Raw genomic sequence first — 21,799 nt, 5'->3', positions numbered from 1 at the left:
TCTCAACAGGGGTTGAAACTTAACCTACCGATAGTGATGGTTAGCAAAACCAATATATCTAGCGGTAACACTTACAATTTAACTCTATCATAAACAATGGATTCTGGTATTTGCTTATGCCCAAAAAAGTGTGAGATGTCTTTTGTGGGAGAGATATCTAAGAAACGTTGGTCAGTTATTGTGAGGTCAGAGGATGATTTGGTCATTCATGCGACCAAGAGGATTCTGGGAAATGAGCTTATGAACACAGAGCATAGGAAATGAGTCAACAGTGACATCCTTGCGGGGTTTGCAGCCATATTACTCACAATGGAAGAAGACAAGGCAGACACAATCTCATTGTGCAGGTTAATATTCAATAACGAATACCTGGTTAATCTAGAGTTGGCTATTAAATGTGTTGATGATAATCTTTGTATCCCTTATCCAGAAGATTACGTTAGAGCTTCAGAAGCCATAGACAAAGGAGAATCACTCAAAATAGATTTTAAGAGGCCCATTCTTATCATCAAGGACCAGAAATCCTTCCTGCAATGGCAACTAGATATAACAAGGAATGTTACATTCCTTAAACAATGGCTTGGTGTGGTAAAAGAGACAAAAGGAGATTGGTGGGTAAGCTATATGATTGATGAGGGTTGGACCCCATTACAAGTCAAAACCCCATCGACATGGGGGTTGAGGAGACACGGGCTTCTAGCATGGAAGCCACAAATGATAATGATGAATAAGGAAATCTTCATAACATATTTTTCTATGTATGTAGATATAATTACTCTAATACATAGGGAAGAAGGATCTATAGATAGTAAACTTTACACATAGAACTGATTATGAATGCATTTTGACAAAAGGGTTGATTGGGACAAGACATATACTCAGAAACGTATGGCTCTGTTATAATATAGGTAAATAAGGACAAAGCCACTGATTTGGTTTCATTTACAAGACATATATATATTGAAATAGTGTAGTTTAGAATCAGGATTTATCTTTCAGTCAGGCATATACTCTAATGTTGGTTTTCTTATATTAGCATCTCAGAAATGACTAAACAGTTATGACCTAAGGCCACTCGCATACATCTATCTTCAGGATGCAGAGACAGGAAGTATCTTTGTAACACTTGCATATTTGGCTTAATTTTAGTTATATCATTTGCATTAAGAGATTTCTATGATTAGAATGTTAAGGTACAATCATGGATAACATGACAAATGGCTTGGATTATTATCAGTCTCTTGATGACCAGTGTTTATTTCACAAATATTATTGTAACCTGGGTAATCTTTCATATTATAGTCAACAGTATGATCCTGGTGCTGACTCAATATAAAAGAAGCCTAGGTTACAATAACAATAGTGGAAAGTATAACAGAATCTTGTTGAGATAATAATAGTTCTTTCCTTTTTTGCACTAACACTCAATGAAGTGGTTTGCAACAGGATTGTGTTGTGAATCTGTCTTGTAGGTGACAGAGTGAGTCAAAAGGCAATGAAATAGGATAAAGGTAGAAAATTTTGACAAGGAAGACTATTGAAAGAAAATTTTGACAAGGAAGATTATAGAAATTACCTGTGATGGGCCTTTTATGCCCAGAATGAAGGGATTGTAAAGGAAAATATGTAACACAATAAATGATGTAGAATTTTAATACTAACTATTGACTGGACCTAAGGTCCCAGGAAAGGCCGGAGGTTTTCTCCTCTCCTCTCTTTCCTACTGGTGCCCACACTGAGTGGAGAATGTAATTTTATTTATTAAATAAAATATGGCTTCGGCCTTTTACCAAGCAAAAAAAAAAAATTTAGATTTTGTAGTTTTGTTAATTGTAATGGAATTTCACCTTTAATTATAATGGAATATCACATTCAGATTATTGTAGAGAGGTCTAAGTGCTCCAACCCTCTCAAATTTGTTATCCAATCACCGAACTTATTTGGGTAAGAGCACTAGCTACTGCCCATGTTTCTATTACTGTTTACCCTTGGTCACCCAACCTCCCAATTACCAACTTTAAAGAAACCAAGAAAATGATAACTAAAAGCCTATTAAAAAATTTCACGTGTACTTGGTTAATCTTATGTTATATGTACTTTCTTCTTTTATTTAATATAATCAACATTAGACCTTGGTTGATAAATAAAAAAAAGATATCACATGTATGAATAGCCACCCTCTTTATCCCAAGTAGTTAGAATTTTTGGACTTTAGTTGGAGGAGATGTGCAACTTTATTGGTACCCATAGTGCATGACTACTGGGGCATATGTGCATAAGTATTGACCATCTTTGAGGTGTTTGTAGTGCACGGTTATTGGGGCATCTTTAAGTAGGTAGTGGATGACACTTTAAAATGACCACATTTTGACCCTTGCGAGCTAATGGATCCAATGACATGCATCATTAGCCAAAACAATAACTATAAGAATTTAAATCGCATATGAAGACACCAAAAAAAGAATCATCGAAAGACTTGTGAGTGTGTGAAATTAACTATAACACTATTGGTATGCTTCCCTTACACATATCTAGCAAACACAAACTAGTCTGCATCATTGTATCACCTCAATGACTAAATAAAATATCATCATTACATCTTCATACGACATGAGATTTTTGGCATCTTACTATTATTCACAATCCATCCACAACTAAAACTTGTTTAAACAAGTTTATGTTATTAAAGAGCAATTTCATCTCATCTCCAAGAAATATCGGGCTCGTGCATTCAATTTTACATTTATTTCAATTTAATGTCAAATTCTTAAAAACATGAAAGGAAAAAAAAAATCATGAGTGCATTAGGAAGTTATAATTTTTCCATATGCTGCGTGACTAGCAGAGGATATGAACGACTCGCCTTAAACCACACACACTAAAGTAAAATATCATCTTTGTATTTTGCAATCCATTTAGTGAAGCATAAATGAAAGTTTGGATGTTTATAATTTTTCAAATTTTAAAAAATTGAAAAACAATTGAAATTTTATGACTTTTTTAACACTTAGCAATGAAATTATATTTAGATTTTAATAATGATTGTGATGGTGATATATAATTATGTTTGTTCAATTTTAAGTTAATTTTTTATTGAAGAAGAAATGAAGTTCTAATCTCCTCTTTACTCTTTCTTTTTATAGGTCTTAGACTCTCCTAAGAGATATGTACCTTTTCTCTTAATAGCAGTTGCTTCAACAGGTTCTCTTGCCTTAGAAGATCCTACCTTTTTCTCTTTGAATACAGTGGGAAAGGGCCTGGATGATTCTCCAAATTAACCCTTGTATTTTGTAGTAGTAGGTTTGGAAGGCTTTCCAGTCTTAGAGGATTCTCCTGCTTTATTTTCAGTTTGCTCTTGCTTTTTAGGTTTAGGCAAGTCCAACATAGCAGCAAAAAGAGATTCAACCCATTCCTTGGTCTACGCTATCACTTAGGCTGTCATGTCCATGTTTGCAACCTCAGTTATTAAACAAACTCTATTATAGATAGAAATCTTGTTAGTCGGTAGGTTTTTATGGGTGGGGATGCCCCACTGAAATTATCTGGCTGCAGCTATTTTGGCTCTAAAACAAACCTCTCATACAACGTGATAGCGATGTGTTAGTCAATTGTAGCTGTTTATTACAAAATCGATGGTGTAAAACACATGACTAACATGCATGTTAGTCAATCCATACTACTATTTTGAAGCCAGAATAGATGTGTCCAAATTGTCTCACATCGAGATATTTGTTGATGTTGTTGAAACTTTTAGATGTCATCATTGGAAGGGTATTTTTAATTAAACATTTGCCAAAGGTCCTAGACAATCTTCACATTGTAGGTGTTCCTTAGCCTAAAGCCTATAGTAGGAAACCACAAACCATGAATTAAAATCAATATATTTTCAAGTACCAGAAATAAGTTTATAGCCAAAACCAGAAGGACTTAGAAAAGCAAACATGTAAGAGTTGATGAAACCAGAATCATGACAATATTTATTGTTAAAATCTTGTTGCGATCTTACAGTCGAAAATAGTAGTTTAAATGTCTTGCTAACCAAATTTCATTGTTCCCGATTTCAAGGTGACATTTTTTTATATATTGAGTATCATTTCTATATCAACGATGATTGCACACATTCTACAAAGTTTGTACAAGGTTTCTTTCAGATGTTCTACCTTAATTTGGCTATGGTATTTGATTTTGTCAACATATCATATGGTCAAATAATTGTGCATCACAATTTAAGAACTGTAAGATGTTTTATTAGTTGGGTAGAATGCATAAGATTAGTGGTGTTCAACATATGTGGAATTTTTGTGAGGCCAAGAATGGAAAGGGGGAGCATGGCAATGCTAGAGAATGCATGAAAAGAGCCTTAGCACAAGAAGAATTAAAGTACAAAGATAAAGAAAAGTTTACAAATGCAAAATCTATTGTCAAGTGGTGCAATGATTCAATGGATCCAAGTAATCAAGTTGAGTCTACAATTTATAGATTTTTTTGGTTGATAGATGATACTAACATTCCAAAATATGAGGATTGTTGTACATGGACAAGATCGAGTGAAGTACACTCTTTTAGAAGCTCTAATGTAGATTCGTGGAGTATACATATGAAATATATGGTGTAATTTTGTTCATCGTGTGTAGATGAATCATGGAATGAGTGTGAGTCGAAGGAGTGGGTCGACGAATGGTGTACAAGAACCTTGAATCCACTTGAGACATATTGACTCCCGATAGCATTGTAACTCATACAAATTGAAGTGTCAATTGACTTTGACCGTGTGTCAGATCTAGTGCAACTAGGTAAATTATCTACATACATATTTAATCAAATTCAATTTAATATCATATTTGTTCACTAAATTCATGTACATGATTGCACATATCATTGCAGCGCATGTTTATGTAGTTATTGCACCTGGAGACAATGATAAAGGAACATATTATTATTTGTATTGTTGTGTGGAGGAAAAGAACAAATTGGATGGCCCTAAGGTAGATGGAGAAAACATGAATGCCCTACAGGATCAATGGTTATTACTAGTACATGGCTTAGGAGGTACCCAATGAATAAGTCTAACTTGTGGTTGTTCAAGGAATTTGAGACACATAAAAAGATTCTTCATTATTTCAACCTTGTGGTGGCATCAAATGTTCATTTGAACAAATATGGGGGTAGACCACTAAATAGGAACCTATGAAATGTTCATGAGTTTGACCATGAGACAATACTTGATAGGATAACAAGTAGAGTGGATCCAGATGGTTCATTGGATTGAATGTAAATGTGTTTTTTTAATAATATCAAGCTTATTTGGATATATATAAATTTGAATTGTATATTTGTACAAATTAAATACTTGAGGCATTGTAATATTAGATGTCTTTATGAGATACTTGTGTGCAATATAATTTTTTTTTCCATTGATTGAGATACTTAGTATTACAATTGAGGTATGATTTTTGTAATGAAATATAAAAATGAATTATTGTCTATTATCTTGCATGATTTGTCACCTTTTTCTCCATAACTTCCTTCATGTGCTTGATAAGCATCAAGAATCCAAAATTTCAAGAAAATTAGCTGATTAAATCACAAGTTAAACTATTTCCGTAGTTTGAGGCTTAAGAGTACATAAATAAGCCTAAAAATCATAATATAACTTAACTTCACTTTGTTTGTCCTGGACACAAATCATCAGCGTCAATGCATCTGAGTGGCCATGTTTATGCTAGGCATGCCCCCATTTCAGCACAAGAGCTTCATCTACTAGGCAATATGATATCACACACATTTATATTAGGGGGTTTAATATCTTGAAAATTTGAAGCAATATATTGTAGATATATCAAGGATATAAGGGTTTTATAAATTGTTATCCTGAATATGAATATTGAGAGGTATTTTTATTCGTCAAATGTCAGAAGTAGGGGTTGGACATAAGACTTCTATTAGTGTAGGTTTTTTATTTTTCCTTATTTTAGGAGGTATTTATTTTTTCTACACATATTATTTAAGCTTTCTTGGGTTATTAGGAGTGGTTAATATGAGGACAAGTGATAAAATACTTCAACTACTTGTGTAACTCTCCACCTCACATGGGTAGTTGAGTTACACACCTTCTTTTGGCTTGTTTTACCACCTCTCATAGCCACTATTTTATCATTTCTTAAGTGTGTTATGGGGTAGTTGGGTTTCTCACCCTCTTTTGGCCTTATGTACCAACTTTCTCAACTCCTTTCCTATCCTCATGTAAGGAGGTTATGCCACATGTTTTGGCATTTACGAAGAAGGTAAAACCTCCCACTTTTTATGGATAATAGGAGTTAATGCACCCATTGGAATTATGTGTTATGATTTTTCTCTATAATAAGTACTATACTCTCACATTCACTAGTTTAGTGATAGCTCAGTGAGAGTCTTCTCAAAATTCTCTTCTTTGTCTCTATTTTTTTCTCTCATATCAGATTTATCTTCATTCAGCTATTTTAATCTTCGACCATCTATTGCTTATAGTTGCATGTGATCTATGACCTGTAATCATTCCTTCTGATAGTTGGTTTCACTCAATGCTATTCTGATTTAAATTTTTATATTCTATAGTAGGATGAAACTCTCACATTTCTAGTTCTCTATGTTGATGACTTGTTGATCATAGGGAGACATTCATCCACCATCAAGGTAGTGAAAACTACTCTACATGATAGATTTTTGATGTCATACTTGGTTCTTTTTCATTACTTCTTGGGGATTGAGATTACTCGGTCATATTTAGGTATCTTCCTTTGACAATCCAACTATGCACTTGATATGCTCTCTAGATTTTGTATGGCTGATTGTAAGCCTACACCGACTCCATTTTTGTCAGGGATCAAATTGGAGGCTAAGTTCTCTTCACCTTTGGTTGATGACACTTTATACCAACAACTTGTTGAGAGTCTCATCTACTTGACTCATACGAGACCCAACATTTCATATGTTGTAGGCATGGTCTCTTGATTCATGCAAGAACCACATGGACTACATTGGAAAGCAACTAAGCAGATCTTCCACTACATTCAGGGTACTCAAAATTATTGAATTTAGTATGCAACAGGAATGGATATTGACTTGGTGGGATATACAGATTCAAATAGGACAGGCGACTCTCAGGATCACAAGTCTACTTTAGGGTATTGCTTCTCACTTGGTTCTAGTCTAGTTTTTGGTTGAGTAGAATTAGTCTGCATTTGCTCTTTCATCAACATCGATTGAGTATCGAGGGGTAGTTAATGCCACGACTGAGGCTATTTGGCTTCAAAATATTCTCACCAAGTTTGGTATTCCAATCAAAAATCCTACCATCATCTTTTGTGATAATCAAAGTGTTATACAGATCTTAAGAAATCTAGTTCATCACCAAGGGATGAAACACATTGAGATATATATGCATTACATTTGTGAGTTGATTTAGGAAGATATCATCGATCTTAAGTATTGTTCAACATTAGAGAAGACTGCATAAATCTTCACAAAACCCTTCGGTGAAAGCAAGTTCCTTCATTTGCGATCTTTTCTTAGGATGTGATAGGTGTCTATTTCAAGAGGGGCTTCTTATTCCTTCATTCTTTCTCTCTCTATTTTAGGGGTATATTCCTCTTATGGGGGGATTGTTCTTTTTGGTGGGATATTTATGCACATGGGTACCTCACATGGCCTCATTTTCTAGGACCCATCTTTTCATCTACCTAAGCTATTCTTAAGGGGGGTGTTAGTGTACATTTTTTATTTTTCCTTATGTTAGGGGATATTTATTTCTCCTACATATTATTTAAGCTTTCTTAGGTTATTAGGAGTGGTTAATATAAGGACACGTTGTGAAATACTTCAACTACATGTGTAACTCTCCACCTCACATGGGTAATTGAGTTACACACCCTCTTTTATCTTGTTTTGCCACCTCTCATAACCACTATTTTATCATTTCCTAAGTGTGTTATGGGGTAGTTGGGTTTCTCACCCTCTTTTGGCCTTATGTGCCAACTTTCTCAACTCCTTTCTTTTCCTCATGTAAGGAGGTTATGTCACAACTTTTGGCATTTATCAAGAAGGTAAAACCTCCCACTTTTTATGGGGAATAGGAGTTAATGCACCCCTTTGATGTATATGCTTTTATTTTTCTATATAATAAGCACTATACTCTCACCTTCACTAGTTTAGTAATAGCTCAGTGAGAGCCTTCTCAAAGTTCTCTTCTTTATCTCTATTTTTTTTCTCTTATATTAGATTTATCTTCATTCAGCTATTTGATCTTGGATCATCTATTTCTTGGAGTTGCATGTGATCTACAACTGACATCAAATCTTGGCTCAATTCTTGCTTCTCACAGAATCTAACAACTTCCACATGTGTCATCATCGGTGGGTCGTGGGAGTCAAAAAAGTCTTATAATGATCTCACATGTCTATCATGGTTAGGAAACCTCTTCCATTGCAAAGTGGAAGGAAACCTCATGGAAATCTACAACTTTAAGCCATTATAAAGATTTACAGTCGAAGAGGACCGAGGAACAATACTTAATTAGGTATTTAGAAAAATTCTTGTCCCTTCCATTGAACTATTATTCTCATTCATTTTTTTTTAACTTAGTAATGTCAATTCGTATGTGAAAAAAATAGTAAACTAGGGTGAAAAACACATGACGAACCACCATCTGATCTATAACCAAGAGCTAGTGAAGATTGATTGTAGTTTAAAATATCTAATATTACCAATAGAAAAACACTAGAAAGAATAACCATGAGTAAGGAGACCTCAAATAGAGTAAAAGAAACTATAACAACAACAAAAAATATTAGAAAACTATAAGGATTTTTTTTACATAAGTACTACCATAAGGATGCAAGTCGCCTATGTTAAAAAATAGAAAACAAGTGCATAGATATTAAGAAGGGGGACAACATGGGGACATAGTGGAGAATAGTGATAAGAGGGGGGACATAGGGGGGATCAGTGATACAAATAACCAATCCCCTTTCCAATCACTTTCAACCTTTCTATGATCTCTTGAGGGAACAAATCACCATTATCACTTTATCACTCATGAAGGCCTCAAATGCATCCAAGCTATATTTCTGGCCTACCCCAACTTTGAATAACTTCCATGCTTTAGTCATTTTGGTCTTTCTACCTTCTACATCAAGATAAAGAAAAGCATGATCTTTGACTATGGCACAATCTCAAGGGTCTCCAATGTAGTCTTGACACCTTCAGCATTCTCCTCCTCCACTATGCAATTCACAATACAAAGGCATTAAGAACATATCCCAAAATCTAGACAATGGGGGAGAACAGGTTCTCATAAACAATTCCAACATGTACATGCCTATTAGCCCAGAAATTTGTCCCTAAAATGTTTATCACATACATCTTCTTTTGCATGTTCCCTTTGTTGAATAGGTGGGCAATTTTCTCCTTTGAGTATTCGCTAAGATTGTTCATGTATACACACAAACACTTAACACCAAAGGAGTTTGTCATTTTGTGTACATGGACGTGATGATGGAATCACTGCTTTATAGCCTTCATATCCTAACAATTGAAACAAATTTCAAAACATAGCTTTTTGGGATCTATTTCTAAAATGTGTGCCCAAATCTTTAGTTTGTTGCACATCACTGACATTTTGTTAAAAAGGATAAAGACTCTATCATCCATTGCTCATCCTTCTGCCACCTGTTATGTTCAAAACTACATTTTGTACCTTTGACTGCAAAAATAGATACAATTGGAGAATTCAATTAATTACTTTTTAGTTCTGGTAGAAAATAAACTCATCGAGCTTCAATGAAATCTTTGTTCTATTCTTTTTGTGGCCTCATGGATGACAGACTCTATTGTCAAAATGGAGATTTACAATCTTATGGAATGCAATTGCAGTTCCATGTGAAGCCATGTCATTCTTTTCAAGTTTAACCAATGTTGATTTACACTTATTTGAAACCAAAAGATCTCATAAATCATGCCTTGGTAACCCCAAATGGAATAGAAAGAAAAAGAAACACTATCTCAAGGCAAGTACCAAGGAAAAGAAACACCTTCATTGACTCTTAATTTCTTCATTTCCAAATTAACCCCTTCATGTGTAAATTTGACTTTATTTTTTCATTTACTTATGGATGCACCAGGATGAACATACACATCATTTCGTAGTAATATTATAACCAGAATTCTGAATATTTTATTATAAATTTATTCATTAATTAACTAACTGATAGGTACATGTGAATTGAAGTACAGATGGATCCAATTGTAGATACATAATATGTAATTGTTACTAGTGAAGAAAATTCTATTGTTGGCATAGTCATTTGTCGAAAAGGTTGTACACTTGTTGAAAATATCATGAAATTGTGGATGATGAAATCATTGAACATCCTTTCAATTTTATTAGTGTGTTTGGGAATCCTTTAAATATAAAGCAAGAACAAAAAAGGAAAGCTACAACAACACTTATAGGCATTACAAGGAAATATGACATAATGAATGTCGGTACACTTGAGTCAAATATAGTGTAAAGTACACAAAACCCTCAACATAATAGAGAAAGTGTGGAGGTAGGAGCGTATAAACAACCAAGATTTAGAGATGGGTTTGAGTCAGTGGAACAAATTATAATTGTTGATCTTGATGTATTGGCATCTTGGAATCAGAAAGTGAATAGTTTAATGGAAGATTTTTTCAATGAGAAACTTATTCAAAGTATTTTAAGAAAAGGGAGAACATAAAATAAAGATATATTGTGAAAGTTGTGGCATTGATTATGGAACAAAGGAAGTATCCATGGTAGCATGAATAGTTTGTAACTTTAGAAATAATCTTATGAAAACAATATCCCATCAACATCATATTTTGATGAAGGGAAATGCTATAAATCATTTAAGTAGCATAGAAAAGGAAAAAACAGTGGTTAGAGATCAATTTGAGATTGATCAAGCAATTAAACTTCTAGATGAATTCAACAAGACACAAGAGCCTAATTTGTTCAAGGTGGTGGAAGTAACACTTCCAGGCTATGAGGATAAGAAAAAGTAAGAGTGAAATGTACATGATGCAATAAATGGTTTTGTTTAATGCCAACAACTGGTAATTGTAGCATCATAAAATTACGACCTTGCAATTTTTGACCGCATTTGGGTTTATTTTGGTTCAAATCAACTTGGTTCAAGCTTTGATGATCTATCTTGTATATAAGGATGAATGTGATTGAGTTGAGTGAGTGATGAGGTGTGGAGTGTAGATGTGTGATGTGAAGATAGTCAGTGAGGTTTGGTGAAGAGCAGAGAAGAAGAGTTGTGTTCGAATGATATGCAAGTTGTGTTGAAACTGTGATAGAGATATGAGATAGAGTGTTGGCAGTTGAGGTTTGAGTTGTGTGTGCTGATGTTGGTTGCTTGATGTAGAGTTCAAGGACAACTTCATGATCAGGAGATCCTTCTTTTCATATCATTTTTGTATCTTGCCCTATTGCAGTTAGCTTCAGGTTTGCAAGTCCTCTTTTGTATCTTGCCTCAAGAGCAGTTAGCCTTGGTTTGCAAGTCCAGAGCAGTGAACTCTTTTCATTGTAATCTGATATACATAGTGGATATATTTTTGTGGGTATGTGTTCACCATGGTTTTTCCCTGTTTGGGTTGTCCACTTAGAAAATCTTGGTGTTCATTTGTTCAATGTATGGTTGTTTAATTGTTTATGTGCTGCATTAATTTCTGGTTTACACAATATGAACGGCACAAGCCACATGAGGCCAAGGGGGACAAGGTTTGCCCTTGACCCTGGGATAGTCTCTAGGGCACCCTATTGAGTCATCCTATCTTGGCTTCCAAATTTTGAACCTTTTCAAATATGATTTAAGCAATCTCTGCTTTCTAATTAGTATATCTATTTTATGAATTACGATTATGAGTGATTCCTGAGTTATTTGCAGAATCTGAATTAAAGGGAAAGGTATCTCTAACCCTACCTTGTTTCAATTAAGAATTAGGGCAAAATTTGGGTTTTTATAATTTGGGGACATGACATTGTTTCATGATTTTTGGAAGATTACATTTGACAGTAAATTCTTGGTACACTATCATTCAAGATCTTTGTCTTTTCTTTGCTCAAAGGAAAGACTATGAGCTTCAGGAATCTATCAGGCTCATTTGTTACATATATGAGCTTTACTCACCAGTAGATGGTTTTCTTATACTCGAACTTGTTTTCAAGTTGCTAGTTTCTTTATCTTACCCACAGTGGAAATTCATCACACTTAACCAATATAGGATTCACGGTTGCTACAGTGAAGAGAAAGCAGATTCATTTAATCTCAACTTATCTGATAATTCCTTCCTCATGTTGAACAAATATAATTCTTGGCAGAGTCCTATGGGCTTGGTTGGTCTTGGGGACAGGGTGCATAGATATTTTCACATCTGCAGACTCGTGTCTATACTTTCCATCCTGTGAAATTTCTTCTGTATATTTAAAATATGCTAATGATGAGCTGAATTTTGATACAGAAAATGTTTGTAGCTGATAATAATGTGAACTCTAAGACAAACTCTTTCTAATTTTACAGACTAAACTACTAGCAAAGTTCGAACTAGAATGAATTAAGCAAGATCAACTTAGCAGTTTTCTTGTAGTCCATACTTCATCTTGAGTGATTTCCTGAGAATGCAAACCAAGATGAAGGTGCACACCTAGCCAACATGATATATTTACAATCTGGAAGAGGACAATGATAAGGAGATATTTCCTGGAGACCAAAGAACTTAAGTTTATATAAAATGGAACAAATATGACGAAATTGGAGTGAGATTTATTACAGACAAACTTGTATACCTGCAGATTAGCGAATTGCTAGGCCAACTCAGGCTTGACATGCACATCTGTCATTAATTCCCAACAAGTTTCCAAAGTGCAAGGGTACTCCAAGATGGTTAGTAGAGGAGATTGTATACATGATTTGCATCTTCAAAATGGCTTCTAGCTCTTAAGAGAAGTCTCGAGGAACAAACCCTGCTAAGAGATTGAACATGGGAGAATCACCAATTGTGGGAGAGGTTACTCCTCTAATGAAGAATGGTTGTTTTTAGCTTATGTAGCTCAAGCTATAAAAGCCTTATTCAGTAGGATGCTGTCCTAGGAAGCCAATTAGAGCACTATTATTGTATAAGTAGGAAGGATATCACTTTGACAAACTGTAGCCCTCTGCCTTCTCTCTCATCACAAATCATCGCCATTATTATAATTTATAATATTAAATATCATCTAAATATGAAATCAAATTTGCAATTGATGTTTTGAATCAGCATAAAGAAATCAACTCAGGAACCATTCTGGAAATATGCAACAAGACACAGGCAGAGAATAGGGAACAACTTCATGTTTCGTATTACATCAACCATTAAATCAGCAGAAGGGCCATCATCAATCACCATTCAGTTTCACATCTTGGAGACTTGTGTTCTAAGAGAGCTCCAGAAAGCTGAGATAGGTTGAGGGGGAATTTTCATTCTCTAGATTAGATTTGAGGTCAGGGCTAGCATCAAAATATTTCAGTTTTGCGGGTCTCCAGATTTATAAAGGTTGATGATCACCTGCAAGGTTGGGCATTACCAAACTCTTGTAGTGCAAGGTTCCTAGTGCAATCTGGACTCCTCATAGCAGGACATCTTAGTCTCAAAGTCAGATAGTAATTCAGTCATGTCTTAGATATCAACATGAAATTAGATCAAACATCTTTCATGTTCCCTGAATGATACAACCTCTATACATTTTTGAGAAATTTATCTCACCAATTGTTATAAGATCTCTTAACTATTGACTTAAACATAATCATCTCACCACTTATGGGGCCAGAAACCTAAACATCTCTGTAGACCAATCATGAGCAGTGCATAATGGTAGAATAACCGTTATTTAGGGTATTATATGTCCACTGTCTGGTCATAATCTATACATGATACTCTTTGTTCTGGAAGCTCCTCCATTTTCTAACTCTCAATAGTACTTATCATTTCCCCAAATCTGCTAGCCACTATCATGCATAGTGAAACATCATTGAGATCATGTTGAAGGTTAAAACAAGTATTGTAACCTAATGAAGTGCAGAATCAGGTTGCACACAGTGATCTGCCACTATGTCAAGCTTCTTTATAAATATTAATGTACAGCTATCACACAAACAATTAGGATTCAGTAATCATATTCCTAACATGATAAGATCTCTGTTTTGTATTACCATTTCACCCTGCATAGCTATTCTATGTATGGTCTATCATCAATAAAGAGTTTCCATTTAAGACTCCACAATTTTCTTGATTCCATTTGGATCGAGACTGACTCTATCCTATCAGATGTTAGAAACTAACCCTACACTAATGCATAGGATGATTCACACCCAGCGATCAGTATACAACAGCACATATAAATATTGTGAAGCAGCGATCTCATTATTTATAAAACTAGCAATCTCATTATTAAAAAGAAACAATCTCGATAATGATTAAGGTAGCGATTTCATTATGATTGTCAGCAATGAATTTTTAAGGGGCAAAGAACATTATGAGGAGACACCAATCTGGGAAAAAGTGAAGGCTACTTAAGGAGAGACTTCAATTAAAGGAAGGGGGGAAAAAGGATGAGAATCATTATAATCTGCAATCTGCATTCATCAGATCAGATTAGAGATTTATATCGACAGCAATTAATAGCAGAATTCTAACTTAGACTGGTACGCATAGAAATATAAATATGTTATGTAAAATGAATACATATATATTGTTTAAGTAGAGAATAAGGGAATTCATGGATTTATTTATATTAATATAATTCTTGGTTTAATCTATATTCTTTTGCAAATAGCAGTCATGAGTAGGGTTAGCGAGGAAACATATTAGGGAGAGGTGGTATAGGTTCTCACAATTTAAGTACACCAACCCCATGTTGGATGGACGGGAGTTCATGCGGCCAAGGGGGGTATGAGCATGCCCTTGGGCTTACTTGTGATGAATAGTTTTTCCAGGTGCCCTAACATGCTCTTCACTCCAATCTCTACTATGACTGGCTATTGGAAAAGAAATTATGGATTAGATTCAAAATGTAGTAGTTATTCATCATTTCATTGATGTTAATTGTTCATTTACTCTGAAATTCAATAAGGGATTAAATGCTTTGCTATGAAGTATTATTTGTAAAACAAATTATGCTGTGGAATTGTACTTTGGGAAAAAAACAGGTATACTCCAAGTAGGGGACATTACAAATTGTTTAAGATCTCATTGCCTTACCATTGTCATATTGCTCTTTAGGATACATGCTTAAGACACAACCATGGTAGACACCATTGGAGAAAGATATGAGAGGAAATCTTGTAGCAATTTCGTGAGTGCTCAAGTATTGAAGGCAATAGTAATTTAGGTGGCCAAATTACTCATGTCATAATTCACTCCAATGTTACAAGACTTTTCGTACATTTGCCCAATCTGGCAACTCCTAGGCTGAGTAGATGTAATTTTTTCACAAGTTTGGTTAAATTCGCCAAACCTAGCAAGTCCCATGGGGAAAATCAGATCATTGCAAGAAAGCTTGAAATTCAGAAAATTAAAACAAAAAAACATTAAAAAGGTAAACCTGTTCGATGTATATGACCTCTAAGAGTCTAAAATCAGATTCATTTCATTTCCAAGCACAAGGAAGAGGAAAAAGAGGATTGTAGCTAAAAATCGCATAGCATTGAAGCAAAAACTAGTAGACAAATTGAGCAGCATTGATAGATGCCCATGGAGGACTCATTGTACAACTATGAATGGTGGGAGGAGTGATGTAGGCTCCTTTTAGCTATAGTTGTACTTTTAGTTTCAATATTTGTTTTACTTTTGATGCCATGGATTTCACAGTTCATGAGTTTTGAATACATTTGACAATATTATAATTTTATATATTTTAAAATGTTGCTTCCTTCAGTTAAATCCACTTTTCTACTCATTTAATCGATGAATACTTGTGTATGTGATCAAAGTGTGATTAGTTTATTATGTCTTTAAAGTTTATAGATTGTAGAATGCATGATAAAATCTTTAAATCTGTTAAAATCTCTATATCTCACGGACTTTCAGTTTGTTGAGTCTTGGCTGAGTTTGGGTCAAAAATCAGCTGGCCAAGTTCGAGCTGAGTCCGTGTCTTGTAATTATGGTTTACCCACATCATTCAAGTTAGTAACAAGAACCTTGGAAGGTGAATTAGGCACAAAGTGTGAAAAGTATACAAGTGTGTCTTATTTTCTGCCTTTCAAAGGGCAACAAGGGAATCATCTTCAAGCTCTTGAATGGTGATTATGTTTGAAGTAACTTGCTTTCCTGAACCTATATGAGTAATTTGGTAGATGGAGAGTAAGTTGGATGGCAATGAAGGTACACAAAGAACAACATTGAATTGTCCACCATCTATGTAGTTGATTCTAATTTCTAACCCTTTAACATCAACTGTTGAATCATCACAAATATGAATAGCATTAGTAGAACATGACTCAAGTGTAGAGAACTATTACCTAGATGCAGCCATGTGGTGCTTGGCACCCAAACCAAGTATCTAATTCTTTGGAGATTGTTGTGACGTTTTCACACATAGCCCCATTGCAAATCGGGACCCCCACTTTTTTCTTCTTTCTAGATTAGCTGTAGAGTCTTTAGCTATTAGCCTTTGCTTGTAAGAGGTGTAAGTGGCAAGGGGTAATTAAGTCAAGTCTCTTTCTTTGAGTTGGAGTGAGGTCAGCTCTTGAGGCTTAGGAAATGAGTGACTTGCATCTTTTGCTTGCAAAATCAGAAATGCAAGTTTGGCTAAGGCAAGTGGGTTTTAGAGGTCAATATTCTAAGGATAAGAGAGCTGAAGTTCAAATTATCATGAGGCTGGAAGCAAATTGATCAAGACAGTGAGAATTGCCATAGTCAGATGACTTCCTTTACCCCCTCCAATCAGTGACCTAAGCTTTTGATTTCCTTTGATCCCTTTGAATCAGCGAACTAAGGCATTGCATTGCTTTGAATGAGGTCATTGTTTTTTGCCAAGAACGTTGCTAAGAGGCTCAAACAATAACAAGCGTGAATGAGATCAATCACTTCCAATAGAAGGTCAGGTCCACGAACTAGCATTTTGGTCATTTCCTTTAATTGCTTGGAAGGGTGACTTCAGACATTTTCATCACTTCCTCCAATTGCTTAGGACACCTCTTGAATACGGTTCATTGCCTCTGATGGTCAAGATAAACAAATTAAGGGATTTTAATTTTCAATCAAGTTTCAAGCAAGTCTGATTTCATTTCCCTTGGAATGTGGAGGTGCGATTTAATCATCTTGGGCAATTTCTTTGTTCAGCAACTTAAGGCATTTTCACTCCTTGGCAATGACTGCATCTGTCCATGACAATGTGCGACCGAAGGCATAGGCACTTTGCCGCCTGAGTAGAAGTGCAATCTAACATTCAAGAGTGAATGAAGTAGCAAGTTAAGCAATTAATGAAGAATATCACTTCCACTACCCTTGCAAATCAGCAGACTTTTACCTCACATTTCCCTTGCTTGGTGATGATCATGACCATGATAGAACACTTCCAAGGGAAAGTCTGATCCACGACAAGAGAATGGAATGCCAAGTAAATCGGCAAGTGATGAATCACTTCTCTCCACTTCGTTTGACCCTTGCAAACCAATGCAAATCAGGCCTGATGTAACAAGCATTCACTATGCAACTTTAAATAAACAACATTTCAACAATTGGAAACTTACAACAACTAACATCTATTAAGAATGCAACAGTGTATCTGAAAACCTTATCCTTTTTTTTGAAAGTAGAAAAATTAAACTAGAAAAAATATAAACATTTCCATATGATTTAAACATAACAAGTAAAGTGTAACATCATAAATACAGAAGAAGGGTTCAATGAATACAGTTTTCTGAATTCTCTTTTTGAATTTTAAGTGGTCTTTTCATTATGTGAAGAGGAAAAGTATCATCAGGGTGCTTTTCTGCCTAACCATGAACTTACTAGTCCCCCGTGCCATTTCCTACTGGAAAGGCTCGACCTTTTGTAGGGAAGTAGAAGAAGTTGGATTAATGCCATCATAGACTTGTGCTTGATCCTACACAATCCCTAGTCGATCATACACCATAGGCTACTCCTAACTAGTATTGAAAAATTGATTGCTCAAATAATTGGATAATCTATTCAACAATATACAAGCATATATATAGAGATTACAAGACGACATTCTAAATTAAGAACAAGTCGTTTAAAGTGAACTACTAAAAAGCTAAATGCTAAATAAAGCTTAAAAGCTAATTAACTAAAAAGAAAAAGCTAAACGCTTAAATAAAGTTTAAAAGCTAATTAACTAAAAAGCTAAATGACCATTAAACAAGGAACTAAATATAGGTGACTAAAATATAATTAAATATTCTAATACCCTCCCTTAATGGTCATTCTATCTTCTAACTACCCTACAAAAGACACTGTAGGTCTTTTGATCACAAACGAAAAGAAAATTCTGCTACGGTGGAGACCCTCCCTAGATTTGAAAAGTGCTAACGACCAAGAATACCAGAATCCATCCAACCTAATGTTGGGTAGCCAAATTGAAACCTGAAACCATGATTTTGAGGAAAAATCAGCAAACCCTCCAAAACTGAAGATACAAATCATCATTTTTTGTGGAAAAAATGGTGAAAAAAACCTTGAAATGTCGTGCGGTAAAACCCCAAACATCACGCAGTAAAACACTAGTCATCATGTGGCAAGACACCAAACATCACATGCAATAACATCATACATCACATGGCATAACATCAGACATCATGTGGTAAAACACAAACCTCATGCGGCGAAATAGCAGACATCATGTGGTAAAACAACACTCCCTGATTTTTGAAGAAAAAATCAAGTAAAACCCTCCCATGATTTTTTGTGGAGAAAAATAAAAAATCCAACCGATGACAAAATCAAAAAGCATAGAAGGCTGACTCCTCTTCAAAATGCTCTGCAACATGAGCTTGCACTTGCTCCTGAGACCCTCCCTAGTTGGACTTCTAATCAGCCAACCTCTTTCTGCAAAACTTCTGGATATGCCCAGGTCCACCACAATAGTGACATGTGAATCTCTGTGTGAACCCCTCCTTAGAGTTGTGCTGCCCTTTCTGTTGTGCGTACTCACCTTCGCCCTTGTCCTTGGCAGTAAAAGCTTGTTCCGCACTGACACTGTTACTACCAAACTGCTGCTTCCATCAATCTTGTTGTAGAAGCTTGGTGCAAAGATCAGGAAACTTCAGATCGCCACTAGTAGAAGAGATATTGAGCGTGTCAATGAAATGCTCATAAGATCAGGGAAGGCTTTTCAACATGATCACTACCATATCCTCTTCCACCATGGTACAACCAATAGCTTCCAACTGGTCACGGATCTCCTTGATCTTTGTAAGATGTACCTAGATAGATGTCTTTTCATCCATCATGATAGAAAACAACATATTCTTCAGAAAGAAAGCTCGACTCTTATTAGACGTTTCATGAAGATCCTTCAATAGATCCCAAATCTCTTTAGTTGTTTTACCTGAAGGCACCTGAGAGAGTTGATCATCTCTGACGGATAACTTGATAAGCATGACAAACTCTCGATTCTTCACATCATGTTTGTCTTGATCAGAGTTTCGTGACTCGTCGCGAGTCACACGAGTCAGCGGGCCGGGTGACCCCTACCGGGTCACGGTGACCCTGACTTGGGCTCGAACAGGTTAGGGGGCATGACTCACCTAACTCGCCGAGTCAGCGAGTCACTCCTTGACTCGCCGAGTCCGAGGGTCGTGACTCGACAGACATCACTTAAAAAAGGGCAGTAAAAAAAACATAACATTTTTTAATGATTTTTTTTGCCATTTCCCTTTCTTATAACCCTAAAAGGCATTGGCATTCACTTTTATGAGGTTCTTAGCAGGCTATATTCAGTAGTACAATGGACAGGCACTGATACTACAACTACACTGCTTGAGATGGATGCATTTAATAATGCAATAGGGGCGATCTTTGCCAGCCAATTGTGCAAAGAGGGTCGGACAAAATTGCAGCCAAGTAGAAAATTCTAAAGTTTCTGACTTATGCATTTTAATTTTCCATTTTATAATCTACCTTTAAAGTTGGAAATGAGACTAATGTTTTTTTCTTTTTCTTATCTCAGATGGATGGTGGCAAATGTTTGGGCCTTCAACCCCAAACCTTCAAAAAAATTGCCATCCACATATTGAGCCAGCCATGTAGCGCTTCTGGATATGAGCGCAACTGGAGCATGTTCGAGCACATGCGCTCAAAGAGGCGAAATAGATTGTCTGTGGAGAAGTTGAATGATTTGGTCTTTGTTCATTACAACCCCCGTCTTACGACCAGACAGATTTTGGACGTTGACTCCTCTACGATCACTCTAAAGGAAGTTGACCTCGAGTCCGATTGGCTCATTGAGTCCACCGATCTAGTCTTCACTGATGAGGACCTTGAGTGGGTTGACCAAGCAGACAGAGAGGCTGAGGCTATGGCTATGGTAGAGGAGGAGGATAGAGCACGATTAAGCACAACACCTATGGCTACTCAGACTGGCACATCACAGGCAGAGACTATGGCTACTCAGTCATCCAGGACCTACCTTAGACGCCTTTCTAGGAGGTAGATAGATGAGCCTGAGCCTAAGCCTGAGCCATAGACTTGTTTTTGTTTACACTTTATAGTTACATATATGTTTGGGAACATTTGAAGTCATGGATTTTATATACATTGGACAACATTTATAACTCTATATATCTATGTTTTCTAATTCCTGTAAAGCGGAAAATAATTGAACCCTAGTTGCTCTCCCCTCTTCCAACTCCAAGGAGAGAGAAGGGAGGTTACTAGGATTGACGGTTTTCACTTAGGGAGACTTTACATTCAAAAGAGGGGTTGAAACCCACAAGATCCAATCCCACACAATGCAAGATTGGATTCTAAATGAGTTTCAAGGGTTAAGGCAGCAAGGCTACCCTCTTTTGTAAAGAATGTGCATAGAATGATCAAGCTAGGAATGCATGAAAAGTGAGAAAGATTCGCTTATAAACAGAGATAGGGATATAGGATGAAGCTGTGGACCTGGAATTAGCAGTAAAATGTCGATACGGCGCTGTCCTGCAAATTTGAGCAAAAGTTGACGGGACAATGGCGCCCGACATGCACACGGTCCTCCGAAAAATCCACGAAACGAAGGGGGATCTGTTTGTCTCTGCACAAGGATTCCAGATCTTCAATTTCAGCCGCGTACCTGCAACCTACACACAGAAAAGCGAAGACGGTTAGGGGGTTAGGGATTAGGGGTTTGCCTTTAGGTCAAACCCTGGTTTTGGAATTAACCAAGAAATGAGAAATGCTGTAAATGTAAATGATTGTAATGTAAAACAAGTACTAATACCTTGTTGTAAGGATGTTTGTATCCTTATATGCAAAGGTATAGATGTTGTTGTTTGTTGTGTGTTGTATGTTGTAGTATGTGATCTCCTCTTCAATGGTTGAATCCTTGTCTTGAATGCAACACTTAGCCTTGAATGGAGACTTAGAATGATCAATTGCTTGAAGGAATGTTTGAATGCTTGAATGCTTGAATGCTTGAATGTTTGAATATCGCTTTTGCCTTTTTTCCATCCATCCAAATGAGAGAGGAAAGTGTTGTTTATATACTTGTCAATTAGGGTTAAAAGACTGATTTTTCCGACCTTAGGCT

The 21,799-nt window shown here is 35.8% G+C and overlaps 1 protein-coding gene across 1 annotated transcript in view; it reads left to right on the top strand.

The window, feature by feature from the left end:
* The first annotated feature begins 309 nt into the window (after positions 1-309).
* LOC131875918 (uncharacterized) overlaps positions 310-21,799 on the top strand; it is a 40,946-nt gene continuing 19,456 nt past the window's right edge. Inside the window, exon 1 of the mRNA XM_059220644.1 lies at positions 310-588. Within this exon, the coding sequence (XP_059076627.1) occupies positions 310-588 (279 nt within the window). The remainder of the gene's footprint in view (positions 589-21,799) is intronic.

Source organism: Cryptomeria japonica, chromosome 5 (assembly GCF_030272615.1).
Source record: "Cryptomeria japonica chromosome 5, Sugi_1.0, whole genome shotgun sequence".
Lineage (NCBI taxonomy): Eukaryota > Viridiplantae > Streptophyta > Pinopsida > Cupressales > Cupressaceae > Cryptomeria > Cryptomeria japonica.
The sequence above is the reverse complement of the archived record's forward strand: the minus strand, read 5'-3'. Positions and strand labels throughout refer to the sequence as shown.